This window comes from Malania oleifera, chromosome 3 (genome assembly GCF_029873635.1).
Source record: "Malania oleifera isolate guangnan ecotype guangnan chromosome 3, ASM2987363v1, whole genome shotgun sequence".
In the NCBI taxonomy this organism is placed as follows: Eukaryota; Viridiplantae; Streptophyta; class Magnoliopsida; order Santalales; family Ximeniaceae; genus Malania; species Malania oleifera.
The window spans coordinates 3,368,728-3,389,803 of record NC_080419.1 but is presented as its reverse complement, the minus strand read 5'-3'; the positions used below and the strand labels follow the sequence as shown (position 1 = coordinate 3,389,803).

Sequence of the window (21,076 nt, the reverse complement as noted above, 5' to 3'; positions counted from 1 at the left end):
ACAGACTGTACTTTTGACTTGGCAGTGGTCGGCTAACCATTGTCAGGTCTCGCTTTCGGACCACACAACTCAGTCATGTGGGGGTAATACATGACAACAGCCAGCTAACCTACCAGGAATGTTTTTGTGTTATTATTATTATATGAGACGAAATATGTTTATAAAAATGCAGTATGTTCTGTCATGTTTCAATGATATATATGTTTTTCCATATTTGATATAACAGTTACCAAATATGTTTTGTAAGGTATATGTATAACACGGAATACTCATGTTGTCACACACTAGTATTAGTTTATTTCCATTACTGAGAGGTGTCTCACCCCAAATTTTATAATTATTTTCAGGAGCCCCTGATAGGAGAGCGGGTAAAGCCCCGTTGATATAGTACGGTTAGTCTGCCCTTCCAGAAGGGTAATTATTTTGATAGGGTCGGACGTATTTTGTGGGATGGCCCTAGATATTCTGGGTTGTGTATTGAGTATATGTATATACAGTAAATGTAGTAACTCTGGTATTGTAATGTATGGTATGATGAGATATATATGATTGTATGTTTCTTGCTGCTTAGGCTTCTACTATATGTTCTGATATATCCCTGGTAGCCACGGGTCCAGGTGGGATTATGATCTACTGAGATTTGTGATATATAAAAAAAAGTGGAAATTAAGCAGGTTGTCACAGGATACCCAAACCGATACCCATGACGTTCACTTGGACCCTAAATAAAAAATCCTAATTTAATTAAATAAACTCCAACTGACTCAAATCTTGTGAAAAATACTTATTTAATACTTCTTAGGCTCCAAATAATAATATTCATTAAGAAAATTCTCAAAATAACTTACTTACCCTGATTTTGGGATGTTTTCCAAACCTCTCAAATCAACGATCAGCTCTTACAGCCTTATAGAAAATGATCCTACGAAACTCGTGGTGGTTTCAGATCGTCAAACCGGGTCAAATCGAGCCCAAAGTCGAAGAGAGAAGGTTGGGGATCCATTTTTTTAAGAGAGAGAGAGAGAGAGTGAAATCCTTATGTTTCTCGCTAAAAATGAAAGAAACTCTATTTATAGGCAGAGCTTTGTCGACGAGACATGTGGGTTCGTCGACGAACTACTGAAGAGACTTCGTCGACGCGAAGATACATTCGTCGGTGAAATTCAGAGTTTGAAATTACCCTCTTGGAATTCCTTCGTCGACGAGGAATGAGAGTTCGTCCACGATCTCTAGAAGGACACTTGTCGACGAAGACTGAACATTCGTCGATGAGACCTGCTATTCCTTCCTCTTAAAATCTTTCCTTTTTCCTTATTATCCGTTAATCCATTTCATTTATTATATTTCTTAATTATTTTAGTAGTTTTAATTTTTGAGTCATTACACATGTAGTTATAGAGACAAGGTTAAGAGGATGGATAAGACACGTGAACTACAACGTACGTATTACATTCTAGATAGAAGAAATCAAGTTGGATGCATGTAAGCATCACTACATGTGTATAAAGACTCCTCGGCTTAATAATTTATTGCTAAAAGGGGCAACGCATTGCCTGTACGCATGTACGTAGAAAGATCAAACTGAAGTAGTACATGGCAGCAAGCTTGCTAGTGAACTCACAAAAAAAAAAAAAACAAAACAAAAAGAAAACATTGATGATTTCAATCGAAGTATGTAGTACGTAATTCAGCTGCCTTGTAAATAACGCTGCGCAATTTCACCGCCTGCTCCGTGTGGGAATATACCTCCTGGCTTATGTTCATTTGATGTAGTGTACAAAATACGAAGCACCTCTTGTGCACTCCTCTTATATATTAGGGAGTAATCGTCGCCTGACTGTAGATTCCCTGTAACTTTTCCTTCCGCACCTAGGTACCTAGGAACTATAACTGCTTCATCTTTTAGGGTATCTTTTCCCAACCGATTCCTGAAGTCTGAAATTTTATTGGTAAAGTCTGCCACTGTGGCTTTGTAGGGAGGCACCGTCGTATTTGAAAATGCGTAAAGAGCGGTTCTGATGGTTGAATCCTGACTTGAAGTCGACCCTAACAGCCCCGCTGCCAACTGCATGCATCCATTCAAGCGCGTTATTTTCATATGTAAATATGCATTAACAACAACAATAACAACAAGCCTTAAATCCCACTAGGTGGAGTTGATTAGATGAATGCTTTTTCATTGATCAAAAGGGTTTTCCTCTATTAGATTAAAGGCTAATAAATCCTTCCTCACTACCTCATTTTAAGTTACTTTAAACCTACTCGTATCCCTTTTTACGTCAGACACAATAACTAACTGAATTCTCCTTACAAGTGCTCCACAAGAGGTCTATATTTCAAATGCACAAATCATCTAAGCCGCCCCTCTCTTATCTTGTATTTAATCGGCGCTATGCATAAATTATTATGCATATGTTGTTTCTTATCGTCCATTGTCCTGAACCATAAAATATAAGCGACCCTATAGCCATCTTGTAAAAGTTTTAAATATATATTATATTTGGAAAACATGTATAGGGAAATAATTTGATGATTAGATGACTTACCTCCCTAGCTGACGCGCTTTTGAGTTGTGGGATTGCGTAAATATAGTAATTGGTCGCAAGGTAAGGAAATATGTAGCCTGTAAGAAACAAGTTAAGGGAACTACCGTACGCAGCGAACGAGGGGTCCAAGGCATCTCCAAATGCAGCGTCCATAAAATCCGCAAATACAGCTGCACTTAAATTCAATAGTGGCCTTGGGAATCCTATAATATAATACTGAAGCACCCTGCATAAAATATAAATAAATATACATAAGCCTCAACACTCGCACACCTATTTCAGACATTATATATATATATATATACACGCGCGCGCACGCTATAAATTACTGTTAAATTAAAATTTTCTTATATTTGGGAGTAAGAAAAAATATTTTTAAAATTAATAAGCTCAATCGTTAAAAGATACATATCAAAAGTGACATTCTAACCTAGCCGAGTCGGACCAACTCAAGTTGTAAGTGCGAATTTATGACTTTGGAGACCCTAAGGTCATAAGTTCAATTCCTCTTTAAGGAATTACGCTGGTGAATTACTGGAGGTACTTTAATGGATAGACGACTTTCACCTCCCCAGGTTTGGTATTGTACTATAGTATCCAATATGACACGATAGTAGCTGGAGTCGCCGGGTTATAAAAAAATAAAAATAAATAAAAAGTAACATTATAAATATATAAGAATTTTTTAGATGATAAAAAGTCAAACTTATTTCTAATTATCAATGACTTGTCAAGAAACTACTAAGTAAATATAAATTAATATCATATTAATCAAAGAAATTAAAATTTTAAATAGGTATTTGACTACTCATACATAAAGAACTTGTGTATCAAAATAATTAATTGTATCCGTGGATCCCTTTATATACACCAAGTTAACATGAAAATTAATCAACATTCAATATTCTATTCTCCTCTAAAAATGCATTTAATATTCTATAAATAAACAACATGACTTGCAACAGACATAATTAATATTATTCCTATAAAGAATTAATATTTGTATTAAAATTAAATTTCATCTTACTTAATTTTCTCTTTTTTATCGTTTTATTTTTTTGGGGGAAAAACCGGTATATCTATACTAATGTATTGTAAATATTAAGTCAAAATAAAATATAGACATGAAAAAAAAAATAGTAGTAATAATTTTAAAATGCTCTAATTTGTTGGTCCTTTAGTTACATCCTCTCATTCAATGAAATTTTAAGTAAACTCCACTTGACATGATTTTCAATTTGAAGCGATTTCGTTGAGAAGAGTCGGACTAGAGGAGAACATTGGTTCTCTTGGAGAACCTAAAGACCCACTTAGTTGTGAAAAATAATTTTTATTTTCTATTTTAATTTTTTTAAAAATTATAAAAAAGTTAGTTAATTTTTATTTTTATTTTTATAACATTTGTAGCAAATACATAAACAACAATAACTAGTTTGGGAAATATTTTGTTGTGAACTAGTTTTGTTTTTAATTTTAAAATTTTAAATTAATGGTAAAATTGTTACCTTATTTTTTAATTTTTCATATTTATATAGAAAATTTTAAAAAAATAGATTTATAAGTTATACATTACATATTGAAGCATGAAATTTGGATCTTGAAATTTAATGTATGCGGATTATGTGTAAAGTTTATTTTAAATCCACACAAATTCAAATTCAAGCCCACAATCTATGTCTCCTTATGTAAAATTTAGTAAATTGAAGAATAAATTGTCTTTTTTGTGATTATTTTAAAATATTAAAAATAAAAAATAATTTTTCACATTGAAACAATTTTTTTTCTTTTTAATACTAGTCTTGAAATATTAAAAATAAATTAAAATTTTTATAACTCTTTGAAAAAGATAAAATAAAAAATAAAAAAAATAATAATAATTTCAGCAACTAAAAATGTTCCTAATATTTTCATCCTACATGCATGTCGAAATTTTTTCGGAGATGGGCGACTTCAAGTCTAGGCAAGTAGTACGATAGGTCAGATTGGTAAAGAAAACTATCATAGAAAGCACAAATAAAATTTAATAAATAAATAAATATAATTTCATGCAATTTTAATTAGATTTGCATTTTAAAATTGTGATCCCACAACACTGGCAAAGATATGCCACAGAGGCATTATCAATTGCTCAAAACATAGACTTTAGAATCACATGGTTAGAATGTTAAACTTTTTTTTTTTTAATACGTGTTGGAGAACTCATCCTTAAAACTTAGGTGTTAAGGAAAGAGAATTAAGAAGATCTTATACTAACTTTGGAACTGTTCACAGAAATAATGTGAGACCGGACGGACATTAATACTATCCCTCGAGTTCATGGGAGAAATGAGGCGATGAGAGCCCATGGGGGGAAATGAGACGAGGAGAAGTCCAGCCCATGGAAGAGTTAAGCAGCCCAACTCTGATACCATGTTAGAGAATTCATCCTTAAAACCTAAGTATTAAGGAGAGAGAGTTAAAAAGATCTTATACTGATTTTAGAATTACTTACAGAAACAATATGGAACTAGACGGAAATTAATAGTATGGCTAGAAACGAGGCGTAGTATAGATAGCTGTAATCAACATCAGATAATTCATAGATGATCCATCCTTTTCAGTTTTTGGTACGTTTTTACCATTGAGCCACATCGTTACGTATAAATGTGAAATGTTTGCTAGAGTTTGTTACGACTAATTGTAGCTCATATTGTTAGTATATACCTCACGTGTGAGACTGCTTGCAAGCCCAGTTGGTAGAATATGTCTCGTGTTAGAAAGTCAGTATAGGCTTTTTGTCCACCAATAGGTGGCGGGCCTCCCATGGCTAGGGTCCGATCGTACCCGTCCAATCCATAACCGAGGCTGGAATACAGAAATAATTCGGCTATCACATACTCTAAGTTTAGTGCAAGCTCAAGGATGGGTACGTCTTGATCCGGAATTTTAGGATATGGAGTGGGGGGGACTTCACTTGGCGGATAGTACGGCCGCTCAGGGGGCTTTGGCGGTTTTGGCGGTGCACGAGGCGATCGCCGCGGTGGTGGCGGCGACGGGGGCGGCGGCGGGGACGGTGGTGGTGGTTGCAATCGAGGAGGAGGTGGTGGTGGGGATCGCCACCACCACGGCGGCTCTGATGTAGAAAGTGGGAGGAAGAAGAGGATGAAGGCAAGAGAGGTGGCAAAGGGGTTGGTGGGAGAGAACGCCGCCATAGCTAGCGGAGGAGGATGAGGAGGAGGAGGAGGAGGAGGAGGAGGGCCAGGAGGCCTGGTATATGAGAGGAGTGGTTTATTAATTTGTTGAAGAGGATCGTATTTATACACACCCAGATTTAATCATGTGCTCGTTGTTCTCACCCAAAAATAAATATATAAATAAAATAAAATAATGGAAAATTGTCTCTCACCCTTGGTGTTTGCAATAATATTTTTTCTCTTACCATTCAAAGAAAAAATAAAATAAAATAATCATATGGTCGCCTTTTGAGACACATGAATTCCGCTCAAAAATCTAATACTGAGTTGCATGGTGTTGCATGAATGGGGGCAATCCCTATGCAAGAAGCCCGGCTAAAAGTTGTGGTGAGATTGAGAATCATGGGTTTCATGGTGAGTTAAATTAACCATGCATGGAGCCCAGTTAGGTTGGCTCAAGTGGTAAGGACGACTTATGACTTTGATGATCTTAAGGTTACGTGATCGATTTCCCCTCAAGAGTTTATCCTGATGAATTACCACAGGTGCGTCAATAGGCGGCAACTTTCACCCCTTGAGTTTGGTGCTGCATTATAGTGTTCAAAGTAACACAATAGTAGTTTAAGTCCCTGGACTATAAAAAAATAAAATAAAAAAATAACCACACATCGGGATTAAGGATTTCTTTTATAAAAAGAAGTGAAAAGAAAATAAAAAAGGAAATTAAAATTTAAGAGATTAATTATTAATGTTGTGTATAAAGTTAAAATTTTGGTTATTGATTTGTTATATATTTTATTATTATCATTTTTCTCTATCATTAAAGAAGACTCTATTTGGTTTTGAAAAATAATTTCCAATTTATTCATTTTAGTTTTTTAAAGAATTATAAAATGAAATAAGTTAATTTTTAAGTTCTAGAACATTTGTATAAGAGGAATAAAAAATTTGGCACTATTTACTTGTCGAAATTATTTTATTTTTTATTTTTAATTTTTTAAATAATTAAAAAAAAAACTTGTTTTCTTTTCATCTTTTTTTTTTTTTCCTCCAACAACATATATATATATATATATATATATATATATATATATATATATATATTTACATGGGATTTAACATAGAGTATCAAAGGCTTTATGAAATTTTGCATTCATTTAAAAAAGACATGACAGATTGAAGCAAAAAGTTTTTCTGTCTTTTTCTATTTATTTATTTATTTATTATTATTATTATTATTATTATTATTATTTTGGTAGAATGCAGTAAAATAGATAGTAGGTGTTTTTCTTTTCTTTTTCTTTTTTTTTTTGTTTTTTTCTTTGGGTACCAGTAACAATTTCTATACATGACTAAATAAATGAATTTGTAATTTTAATATATATATTGTTGACTTTTTGAGTTCTATCTCATTTTGATTATGACAAATACAAAGTATTTTGCATGTGCATTGAGTATGTGAGTAGGATTATCACTTTGCATGCACGAATGGTAAGGATAACATAGAAATCATGGGGAGCTGAAATTCAACTTCACCTGACGCATCACATGACTATACGAAGTGCAAAAGAAATGAAGACAAATCTTTCAAATTGTAATTGCATTCAGTTTATTTGGGTATGTAATATTAATATGGTCTGTAATAATGCATCTGCATGCATGATAGGTTTTTAATGCTCAATGGACCATGAATTGACTCATAGGAACCAATACCCTTAAGATAAAATACCACAACTTACTCACACGGGGTTGAAAAAGCTCAAGGGCCAAAATGGATTTAACAAAGACTTCGGTCGACCAACGTCAGATTTTTACGTTTAAATTAAAAGTTTAGTCAACTGAACAGACCGTAGGCTAGAAAGTCAGCATTTGACTAAGTCTCGGTCGACCAACCGATCTGCGTTATAAATGCTTCGATCAATCGAACATGTAGAGGTCAAATATTCCACTTGGCTCGATCGACAGACCCATTTTTGAACTGAGCTTCCTCGGTCGACCAAACTTCAAAAGTACCTTTTTCCACCTTCCTTGGCTAACCAAACCTATAGTTCAAAATGAGCTCGGTCGACTGAAATTTAAAATTCAGCACACCGAACCTTTGTCTTGGTCAACCGAACCCATGAAAGGTTTAAAATCGCCCTGAGATGGTCGACGATACCTACAGTTCAAAATTGCCACAGTCGACCAAATTTACTTAAGTGGTCGACCAAACCTTGTATACGGTCAACCGAACCTCTCAAGTTCACTTAAAATAACTGCGGTAATTGAGGTTAAAACTTAATTAAACATTTTCAAAAATACCAGATGAGTCCCCAACGACTATTTTTTGAAGGTATTCTATATATACCCTTCATTTGTTCTGATTAGCAATAATATTAGAAAATTGATTAAGGAAAAATCCTCTCAAATTTTTATACTCCTATTTGACCATACTACATATTTTCAAGCAAAATTTTCCATACTCTCTCTTACATTAGTTGCTAAAATATTTTTAAGAGCGGAGAGATTTATTTGCTTATACTTCTCACTTGCAAATTAATTGCAAGTTGAAGGGGAGTTTTGAGCTTTATTGTTGCAAGTATTTTCCTATACAAATCTCTATATACTCTCAAATTTCTGTTATCATTTGAAAATTCTTCATTGAGAATTTGCTTGGTAATTTTTCCCATATTGTTGTTGATTAATTAGCATTTTTTGGGAAAATTATTTCAACTTGTGAGTTTCTTGCATACAGATTGCAAGAACTGAAAGTTTGCATTTATCCTTGATAAATCTTTTGCAAACTTAATCCATAACTTTTTTGTGCTACATTGTTTAAACATATTATTGAGGTATTTGATTAAGGTTATTTAGATTCTTTGATTACTCATATTGTGAACATCTTCTAGAATCAAAGACCTTACTCACTCACACATACTCATATATATATATATATATATATATATCTTATTGTGAGTAGATACATTGCTTAGACCATATGTCACTAGAACAATAATTCCTTATCATACGTGAGTGTATTGAGTATATTGTTGTACATCATCTGCTTAGTATAGAAGCATTCATTGTTGTACGAAAAATATTTCATTTGAATATAACAGCATTCCTGACGGGTTGTCAGAAAAAGGAGACTAGTCTTGTGAATAGTCCTAGATTTGCTCAGACCGAATTAAGAGAGCACCAGACTGGTTCAGACTCGGTTAGGAGAACTAGGTGCACCATCCTGCTAAAGTGTTGTAAACGCTGTCGTTCCAACCGTGAAGTCAGCAACTAGTGGAATCCTTGAGTTGTAGCTTAAAGTGGGGACATAGGCAGTATTGGCCAAACCCCGATAACATATCCTGTGTCAATTCTCTTTCCCTGCACTATTTAATTTTTTGCATTTATTTGTTCATATTTCAATTTCTGTGAATGCTTGGGAAGTACTGAGATTGATATAATTGTTTAAATATTTGCTCAGTTAATTACCAGTGTGATTGGGATTGCATTGATAGATTGTAGGTTGCGTAATGCTGTTGTCATCTGGTTTAACCTAGGCATAAATTTTTAAATACCCAATTCACCCCCATCTTGGGATCACACCAATTCCAACATATATTAAGTGTTAGGCTTTATTGTTCCAATCAAAAATCTTATTTGAAAAATATAAAATATTATTAAAAATAAAAATTCATTTAAATATGAGATTTTTTTGAAAAATTACTATTGCTTAAACTCAAACTTTTATTTCATTGACTTACCATATATTTTAATTTTTAATTTTCCTTGATATTGAAACATTAAAAAAAAAAAATTTCATTTATATTTCTTTCTTTTTCATTATTTTCTTTAATTTACGTATCAAATCTCAAGAATAACATTTTTAGGTGCGAAACAATATTTTGGAGATTAGAAAATTCCCTTGAGTTCATTACCTGAGGAATTGTTTTGTAACAATTTCTTACAGTATTGATGGTTTATTGGGAAAAAAAAATTTCATCTATTATTTTAAGAAATGTGTGAAAGGAAATTGCAAAATTGAGAGAAAAGTCAAAAAGTAAGAAAAAGGTAAAGTAGAAAGTAGACCAACAATTGATTTATGCATATTAGAGTAGGAGTCTGGAATCCAAAGTCCGATGATGATAGCAAATAAAAATCAAGCAATTAAAAGTTCATTATTGCTTCAAGAACATAAATTTCATTAACAAGCACCAATTTACATTGAATAAAAAAGAGAAAGAAAATGATGAATTTAAATTCCAAGGAGAACACCAATTACTGAGCTAATTAATGGTCCACACTCTCACGTGTTTTCACTTTTTTTCTTTTCCCCCCACAAATTGAAAAGACCACAAAGCTTGAGATTTGGGGAAATGCGAGGTGAAAGATTCAACCACATACAATAATCCTGTCTTTGGAGTGGCCTTTGATTTGGATTTTTATTAAATTTGGATAAAAAAATTATATAAAATTGTATCGAAATAGATTCAAATTCACTCAACTCCAAATATAGTATTTAAAATTTTTCTTCTCAAATGTTGCGTAAAGATTGCAAAAATAAAATCATTGACCAGCTTTTGTATACAAGATGATCATGAAGCTCAAATAATGCTAATTAGGAATAGTAAGATATGATTCAAAATTGTCACTAGACCACTATACTTAATCCAGATTAAGTGAATCTTTAATTGAATCCTAAAAATATATATAAAAGCAAAAGCAAAAGTAACAATTTTCAGAGGTGAATTACTAGGGGTGCATCAATGGGCAGACAACTTTCACCTCCTGGAATTTGGTGTCGCACCATAGTATCCAAAGTGGCATGATGGTAACTTGAGTCTTGTGTTATAAAAAAAAAAAAAAAAAAAAAAAAAAAACCATGCATCGGGATTAAGGATTTCTTTTATAAAAAGAAGTGAAAAGAAAACAAAAAAGAAATTAATATTTAAAATGTCACGACCCAAAAATTTCGCTATATATATATAAATTTTTTTCCATATAGTAAATTCTAATACCAACTGTAATGCCCTGTGCAATACTCCATTCACAAAATCTGTATAAAATGCACTATAGTACCCTGTAATGCCCACAATGTCATCAGGTACAACAGTCTTCAAACATAACATACTACACTGCAGAAGCATATATATATATATACATACATCCAACAACAATACCAGAATTCTAATCATCCATCAACACATAATTATACATATATCCCAAACAGTCATCATACGTCCTAGGAATTACACAAAACATATCTCCCAGTTCGAATACTTACCTTGAAACTAGGGCAGTACCACAACCTCCTCTACCTCGGAGCTCGCTTCGCCTATCTGTCTGGATCTCCTGAAATGTTTGAATTCTAGGGGTGAGACACCTCCCAGTAAGACGGAATAAGTTAATATCAGTGTATGGCAGATGAGTTTTATATAATAATAACATAGCCATTAATTCAACTGTTAATTGAAAAGGTATCTTTGTATATATATAACATAACTTACACCTATATAATTTAAAATACATATTTTCTATTTGAACATACTTTTAATTATGATAAATGATTCAACTTTCGTAAATCTATGTATATATATAACTATGAAAACTTCCCTGGATGGATAACTATAATCATCATGAATTAACCCAGGATGATCGGGTCGTGCGGCTCGTAGGTTGGACTTAACCGTGGCTGACCTACCAAGATAAGTCAAGCTGTATATGTATCTGTAATTGTAATTGTGAGTACAATTGGCCTACCCAGCCTGGTGCAGACTCCAAGGGGATCCTTTACTCTCCTCTGACCCAATCGACTGATTTACCAACACCTTATCTGAAAGTGTGGCTGCACTGCTATAATTGTATAGCAACGGTACCGTGCTCTCTATAATTCTCTGGTCCATTAGGGTTCTGATACTATATAAAACTATTTATTAATATTACTGTGTTACCATGATTCTGTATAAACTGTAATACCATGATTCTGTATAAATTGTAATACAATGATTTTGTATAAATCTATAATACCATGATTCTGTATAAATCTGTAATGTCATGGTTTTGTATAAATCTGTAATATCATGGTTCTATATAAAACTGCAATACTATGAATCTGTATAAAACTGTAATACTATGAATTTGTATAAAATTGTAATATTATGAATCTGTATAAATTGTATATTATGGTTTTGAATAAACTATAATTTCATGGCTTTGTAAAATACTGTATATAAATTTTTTATTTAAAACTACCATTTCTCATGCCACACAATTTGAGTGATATTCATAATATAATATTTTGTATGGAAAACTGTATTTCCCTGTTGTATGGGATAAAGTATAATTCTCTACGGCAAAATAATAATATACTCATCTCTAGGGTTTATCTGAATCTCAAATACTAGACTTTTCCTCAAAATACATATATATACGTAAAACTATAATTTCCATACCCATAACTTTCATACTCTTAATCATCCAAACAATTATACTCTATAATCCTTTAATCAAATGCTATATTTTAATCGGTACAATTTTTTAAAATAATTGACATAAATTATTCCCCTTACCTGTTTCCTGGAACTATGCTTGCAGGGATCCCAAAATTGGGTCTGTGTCACTCGCACAAACCCTATATCCATATATCCCCACTTAATCAGCCCAACCCTAGAATATTTATCATTTTAAATACTCCTAAGCCCATATATTCCAATAACTAATTAAACCTGATAACAACTGCCTTATCCCAGTTTTGGAGTGGTTCCTCGGAAGCTTGAACAACGAAATCACTCCGGTTAAACAGTAGAGAATCGTCGTCGAGATCCCAAAGTGTCATTTATCCTTCAATTCAAGCTTAATTCGGGTGAAAAATTGAAGAGAAAGAGAGAGTGTAGGTCGCAGCTAGAGAGAGAGAGAGGAGAGAGTTTTGATTTTTCTAAAAACAAATGAACTTAAAGCCTTTATATAGGCTTGCTGGCGTAGGGGAAACTGTCGACGGTTTGGTTTTTTTAACAAAACTATTTCTATTGTTTTACCTTCACCTGGTCGTAGTAACTCAAAACCCTCAACAGTTTTCTGAGCTCCTCTAAAACCGTCGATGGTTTGGCCTTTGCCAAACCAATTCCTCTTTTCCTTTATCATTTCATTACTTACTATTTTTCGAGTCTCTATATTCTTCCCTCATAAAAATTTCGTCCTAAAAATTTTCTATCCCGTGCTTTTGTCGACAAATGACCTTGTGTGGCTTGTCGACGAAGGCGTCAGTTCATTGATGAATTTGACTGGGTCAAGGGGTCTATAAATAGAAATTTTGTTTACTTCTTCATTAAGAAACATAATTTCTCTCACTCTCTCTCTCTCTCTAAGCCACGCCTACACTCACTTTCTCTACAATTTCTCGCCTTTCATTGTCAGATTCAACGATCGGAAGTTACTACGAGGATCTAGGGGAGATTCTCCATAAGTATAAAGGAGTAGATCTTTGATCTGAGCATTTTGGGCATTACTCCAAAATCAAGGTAAGTAGGTTTTTAAGGCTTTATGGTTGTTGTGAACTATAGGAAGGCTTAGGAAGGATTAATGGTTGCTGATCTAGGGTTTGTATTGATTTATTTGGGGAAAATGTGGTTTTAGGATTTTGAACTGAAAATGTCATAGGGCATGGAGTTTGGGATTTCTAGGGAGGGCTTTCTTGTAAGCCAGATAAGGGGATTTATCTTACATAAGTTATTTTGAAATTTGAACCGGTTAAACTGTATTTTATGATTTCGGGAAAATTAGGGTTTTGGAGTAGGGTCTCTATTTTTCATTAAACTTATATATTCTTATTATATTAAAATTTGGAGATGCTTGAAACCTTGTTTTTTGTAAATTGTAGTTTTATGAACTATTTATTATATTTTAGTATATTTAATCAAATGAGTGTGACATGAGATGGTAATTGTGAATGAATTGAATGTGTGGAATATTTGGTATGAAATATGGGAACTGGAGTTCCAAATTGTTTTCAGGGATGCGGAAAATCAAATATCGGTTTAAGATCGAGGGCTGTGTATGCCTGTTAATGCTGATGAATGAATGAGTTTGTGAAAAATATTGGAATTGCTTAAATGTTATGGAATGAATACAGGTTACTGTGCTTTCATTATAAATTGTATATATGATGTATGGACCACTTGAGGAACTGGTTACTATGGAAGTACGGTACCATTTCTAGTGGGTGATACAGTACAACCACGCCTTATCAGTAAGGGTGGGTATCTGAAAAGTCGATTGGTCACTAGTTCTGGTGTTTGATCCAGGGTGGGAAATGACCAAAGTACACTTGTAACATTGAAGTGATTAGACTGGTGGGCTGCTAGAGCTAGATCGTGTCTATGGACCGCACAACTCGTACCATTGGGGAAGTAAATGGTGTTTAAGTGGTGTTCTTATGCAAGGAGGAGTTTGATATGCATATACATGATTTAAAAATAAAATGGGCAGAGTTACAACTTTGAATACTGAGCCGAGAGATTTTATAGTGTATGGGCTTGCATCCTACCCCAACCTTGGGAACTCTAGCTTGTAATAAGCCACACTATCTTTTGTAGGAATTGTATATATATCTCCTATATTACAAGGTTGAGAATGTTTTAAATGTGTAATTCATTTTAGTTAAACTTACTATTGTGTTCTATTGGAATAAACTCATATAGTCACACACTGATGTAATCGGATCCACCTTACTGAGAAGTGTCTCACCCCAATATACAAATCTTATTTCAAGTCCTGCAGGAAATCGCACCTAGTGTTCTAGTGGGTTCTGGAGCGTAGTGTTTTTGGGAGTCCTTTTTGTAAGTACTCGTGTAAGTATTGGACTATGGTCAGGTTATCTATTTGGCGTTGTAATATAAACATTGAAAGTATTTATGTAATAGTATTGACTTAGAACTCTGGTATGGTATTTTGGAGGTTGAAACTTTTCCGCTGCTTTATTGTATGTTGTTTATAGATTGGGAAGTTGTGAAACTTTTGGGATCGGACCCTCTTATTTATGGTATCATAGAGTATTTCTATTTTATGTTATGTTTTCTAGCACTCTAGGCCCACGTGGCGTGTCGGCGCGCTACTTGACACTTCTTCATATGATAGAGTATCCCCAAGCTCTAATGCCTCATAACTTATTACGTGTGACAGATCTCGGACATATTTCTTCAATATAGACACTTGAAATACGACATGGATTCTGGATAATGCTAGGGGTAACACTAACCTGTAGGCAATTGGACCGACTCTTTTCAGTATATTAAACGACCCAATGTACCTAGGGCTTAGTTTACCCTTCTTCCCAAATCTCATCACTCCTTTCATTAGTGCAATTTTCAAAAACACGTTATCTCCTACACCAAATTCCAACGCTCATCGGCGGGTATTTGCATAGCTTTTTTGTCGATCTGAGCGGTCTTAATTCTTTCTTGGATAAGCTTGCTTTTCTCAGAAGTCTGCTATACAATCTCTAGCCCCAAAATTTTTCTTTCACCCACTTCATCCCAATATAGTGGAGTTCAGCACTTCTGACCATATAATGTTTTATACGGTGCCATTTTAGTGTTGGTCTAGTAGCTATTATTATAAGAAAACTCTACCAGTGGCAGATACTGAATCTAACTACCTCCAAAATCTAACACACAAGCCCATAACATATCTTCTAGTATCTATATGGTCCTCTCTGTTTGTCCATCAGTCTGAGGATGAAATGTTGCACTGAATGTTAATTGAGACCCCAAGGCTCCTTGTAAACTCCTCAGAATTGAGATGTGAAGCGTGGGTCCTTGTCAAAAATGATGGACACTGACACACCATGCAGTCTAACTATTTTCTGTACATATAGCTCTGCCAATCTATCCATGGAGTAGTTAACTCTCATGGGAAGAAAATGGGCAGTATTCATCAGTCGGTCAATGACTACCCAAATAGCATCTTGCCCACGGAGTACCAGCGACAACCCTGTGACGAAATCCATCGAAATGTGCTCCCACTTTCATTTGGGAATGGGAAGTGGTTACAATGATCCCGCCGGTCTTTGATGTTCAGCCTTCACCTGTCGACAGGTCAAACATTGCTCCACATATCAGTCAATTTCTCTTTTCATATTGCTCCACCAAAAAGATACTCAAAAATCCCTATACATTTTTGTGCTTCCTGGATGTACTATATGCAGGGAATGGTGTGCCTATTCCAAAATAGTCTTTTTAATTCTAGTGTCATTGGGTACGCAAAGCCTACTACGAAACCTCATAGCTCCGTCATATGAAATATTAAAATTGGCTCCTTGTCCACTTTGCACTAATCCCTGATCCTTACTAATTTTGCATCTTGCATCTGCGCAATCTTAATTCTCTCTAGGAAAATCTGCTGAAGTATCAGATTAGCAATAAAAGCCTAGTAATTTTCCTCTACCAGCTCCACACCAAGTCTTTCCAAGACCATCCTGATCTGATGTTGCACCACCATTGCTGATATTAAGGCACTTCCTAACTTTCGACTCAAAGCATCGGCTACCACATTAGCCTTTCTTGGGTGTTAACTAATGGTGCAGTCGTAATCCTTTATCAATTCCAGCCATCTCCTATGCCTCATATTTAAGTCCTTATACGTGAAGAAATACTTTAACTCTTCTGATCTATAAATATTTCACACTTCCCACCATACTGATAATGCCTTCAGATTTTCAATGCATACACCACTACAGCCAACTCCAAATCATGCATAGGGTAGTTCTTTTCATATTCTTTAAGTTTTTGAGAAGCGTATGCAATAACCTTCCCCTGTTGTATTAACACAAATCCAAGCCCTTTTTGAGATGCGTCACTATAAATCACGAATTCACCATCTCTTGGTGGGATAGACAAAACTGGTGCAGTGACGAGTCGCTGCTTCAATTCCTGGAAACTTTGCTCATCATTATCAATCCACACGAACTTCACATTCTTCCTCATCAACTGTGTCAGAGGACCCGATGGTCTGGAAAAATCCTCCACAAACCACCGGTAGTATCCTGCCAAACTCAGAAAACTTATGATCTCCTAAACATTCCTTGGTCTCACCTAGTCCACTACTGCCTCTATCTTGCTTGGATCTACAGAGATACCATCCTCGGATATCACATGCCCAAGAAAAGTAACTCATTCTAACTAGAATTCACACTTCTTGAATTTGGCATACAACCACCTTTTTCTCAGTATTTGAAGAACTATCCTTAAGTGTGTCTCACGCTCCTTGGGGCTTTTTGAATAGACTAGAATATTATTGATAAAAATCACTAGAAATTGGTCTAAATACTGATGGAAAACCCTATTCATCAGGTCCATGAATGCAGCAGGAGCATTCGTCAGTCCGAATGGCATAACCAAAAACTCATAATGGCCATACCGAGTTTGGAATGCTATCTTTGGAACATCGTTTGCCTTGACCTTCACTTGATGGTACCAAATCTAAGATCAATATTTGAGTAAACCCATGTTCCTTGGAGTTGATTGAACAAATCATCAATACGGGGGAGAGGATACTTGTTCTTAACTGTCACTTTATTTATTTCTCTGTAGTCGATACACATCCTCGTCGTCCCATGTTTCTTCTTTACAAACAGAACTGGTGCTCCCCAGGGCAATACACTAGGTCTGATAAACCCCTTATCTAGCAATTCCTGCAACTGTTCTTTTAACTCTCTCAACTCTGTTAGAGCCATTATATAGGGAGCTTTAGATATCGGTGCCATCCTTGGAAGTAGATCAATAACAAATTCAATCTCATGGTTAGGAGGCAATTCCGGTAAATCCTATGGGAAGAAATCTGAGAACTCCCTTACTGCTGGAATATCTGCAAGTTTCAATTCCCCTCCTGGTGCTTCCTTTATACAAACTAAGTATCCCTGGCACCTATCTAATAGTAGCCTCCTCCCTTGCATAGCCGACAATAACTGTGGTGAGGAGCGCACACAAGACCCCAAAAATCTGTACTCCTGCTCCCCAGGAGGTCTAAATACCACTTCTTTCTTATGACAGTCAATGCTGACATAGTTGGAAGCTAGCCAATCCATTCCCAAAATCATATCGAATCCATGCATGTCAAATACTACAAGATTGGCTGATAGCATTTTCCCCTGAATATCCACTAGATAGTCTTTAAGCACCCTTCTGCATATCACTACTAATCCCATCGGTGTCTAGCATATGAGTTTCTCTCCCACATAACTTGATGCACCCCAAAGATACAAAAGAATGGGTGGGCTCTGAATAAAAAAATAATAATAATAACAACTTTATTTGAAAACATAGAAATGATACCTGTCACCACGTTGCCAGCCACCTCTGCATCTCCCGGTGTTAGTGTATAAATCGTCGCGGGCAGTATTCCTCTGCTGGCCACCTTGGGGTGCTTGGTTATTTACCCAGTGATGATTCAAAGCAGGTACATTGTTCAACGGCCCATGGCATACTTGTGCAATATGTCTAGGTCTACCGCATTGATAACAGACATTCTCTCCAACTTGGCATTCCCCCCCATGCCTCTAACCACACCTAGTACAAATAGGGGGTACTGGATCAGCCTGAGGGGCTTAGTGTCCCACTACCTATCACTAGACCCCCTCATATCTCCTCCTCTGATCCTGACTGGTATTTGCTCGGAATTCAGGAGGCATGTGCCTCTTCCTCTAACTCTGCATCCCAGCACCTCTCTATAGGTTAGTCTCTATCACTGTGGTTTTATCCATTAACTCTGAAAAAGTCCATACCTAGAATGCGATAACCTGTTCATAAATACTCTCTCTCAAGCCCTCCTCAAATCTCCTCGCCTTCTTCTCCTCATCCGGCACGATGTATGGGGCAAATTGGGGTTCTAAAAATATGGTTGCGTACTGCTGGACTGTCAGGTGCCCCTCAGTCAAATTTAGAAATTTTGCTGCTTTAACATTTCTAGTAGTAGCAGGGAAATACTGCTTAAAGAATATCCCTTGAAGCGGCTCCAAGTAAAATCTGTAGGCACCGGTCTTTGCTCCTCCAATAATTTCACTGACCTCCACCATCATTTAGCCTCCCATATCAACTTAAAAGTAGCGAATGATACTCTCTGTTCCTTGGTGCAAGGGAAAACTAACAACGTCTCCTCAATCTCTTGGACCTATTTCTCTACCATAAACGGGTCGGCTCCTCCTTAAAATGACGGGGGATTCATTTGAGTGAACTGCTCGATCGTGCAGCCCTAATGAACTAGTGGGCAGCCCTACTCTCCTGAATTTTTTGCTATCTATGCCATCACTTGTTGGGTGACGCTATGTAATACCATTTTAGATTCACTGCCGCCCATATTGCAAGGCCCTACATCGTCACCACCACCAGCATTTGTACTGTCATTCCAGGGCCCATTTTGAAAATATAATAACATAGGCTAAGAATCCTAACTTCATAACACAAATAATACATTAATCTAACTAAAAATCTCCAGTTATCCTCCTACAACCAACTAACTTAACGTACTTATTCCCAATTTAAGGTTCAGTATTACCACATAGAAAAAAAAAATGGCGATAGTTTACCATGGCTTTTTTGAAATCGTCACTCTAGAAAAATCACAGAAACCGTCACGGAATTCCTGCCTCCAGATTGTGAGACAAAACCATAAATCCTCATCTTAACGTCCAACAATGACTTATTGATATCCTTCTCAACCCATTTCCTCTCCTCATCAAGATCCATTCCTATACTCTAGTATTGCTTCCCGCTGTGCACTAAAGTCTACAGAACCTAGTAACCTAGGCACTGATACCAAACTGTCACGACTCGAAAATTCTGCTATATATATTCCATATAATAAACTTTGATACCAACTGTAATGCCCTGAGCAATACTCCATTCACAGTATCTGTATAAAATACACTATAGTACCCTGTAATGCCCAGAGTGGCACCAGGTACAACAGTCTTCAAACATAACATACTACATAGCGGAAGCATCTATATATATACATACATCCAACAACAATACCAGAGTTCTAATCATCCATTAACACATAACTATACATATATCCCCAAAAGTCATCATATGTCCTAGGTGTTGGAATTGGTGTATTCCCAAGAGGGGGGTGAATTGAAATTTTAAACTTCTTCCTAGGTTTAACCATATACAAGCAATACACAACTTAGGGTCTTTCTAAGCATATACCAATTGTGCAGATAAAAATAATATGCATAAATTAAATCATGCACATCATTCACAGTATACCAAATATAACATACATGTGCATGAATGTAAAGTGGTGGAAATTAAAAGTAGACACATGATCTGTTATTGGGGTTCGGTCAGTACTGCATACGTCCCCACCTCAAGCTAACAAGCAAGAGAATTCCACAAATTTTCTCACTTCAAGGGTGGAGCGGCACCGATTACAATTAGGTCAATTAACTAGGCTGGCCTTAACCTACACCTATACCTTACCAGGATGGTGCACCTAACTTTCCTAATCGAGTCAAAGCCAATTTGGGGCTATTCATAGGGCTAGTCTCCCTCTTCTGACCATACATCGGGAATACAACAAATAATCTAATAAAATATTTTGTACAACAAAATCTTCTAATACAAGCAGATGTGTAAAAAACTACAGCTCAAAATACACTCATGTATGATATGAAAATAAACTCAATGTGAGAATGTAATTTTCACGAAAATAATCTTTGAATAAAAAATGTGTATAATGAGTGCTCAAAGATGTTATGCCCAAATTAAAATTTTTTCTCCAGAAATATTTTTCCAAATGAAGTGCTGGAGAGTTTAGGGTTATTGCTAAAAATATTTTTGCAAACACAAGCACGTAAGCCTTTAAATCTTGCAATGAATATGCAATACTCACAAGGTAAGAATGATTTACTCCCAAGGATATTTAACAAATAAAATATGTGGGAGAAACTATGGATTTACTCTCAAAAGATATGATTTGAAAAATGAATGCAAGATGGAATTTAATGTCTACCGAGTTGATGTGCAGATTTACATTGACTATATCATATGCTGGCACTTGGAGACCCGAAGGAAAATGAAGACCCTATATGCTTTTAAGTGTTGTAATTTTTATTCATTTGGGTCTGTAATAAGCATTTATTCAAAGGTTAGTAATAATCATTACATGGCATGCATGTAGGGATAAGTATGCTCTAAATGATTTTAGAAAGGCCCTTAGGTCCCTACACTTTAATAGCACATGAAATCAAGACCTTAGCCCAAAAACCATGAGGCTTGGGGTGACCGAACTTGGAAAAGCTTATTTCCTCGGTCAATCGAACCATGGAAAGTTAGCATCTTTGACTGACTTCGGGTGACCGAATTGGAATGAGCGTATCTTCCTAGTCGA

General features: G+C 35.4%; 1 protein-coding gene across 1 annotated transcript; it reads right to left on the bottom strand.

The window, feature by feature from the left end:
- Positions 1–1,687: 1,687 nt before the first annotated feature.
- On the bottom strand, positions 1,688–5,737 carry LOC131150411 (ferritin-like catalase Nec2). The gene is made up of 3 exons (XM_058101116.1): positions 5,250–5,737; positions 2,547–2,772; positions 1,688–2,065 (listed from the first exon to the last, which is right to left on the bottom strand). Exons 1-3 carry the CDS (start codon positions 5,735–5,737, stop codon positions 1,688–1,690), a joined length of 1,092 nt encoding a protein of 363 aa, XP_057957099.1.
- Between the last annotated feature and the right edge of the window lie 15,339 nt (positions 5,738–21,076).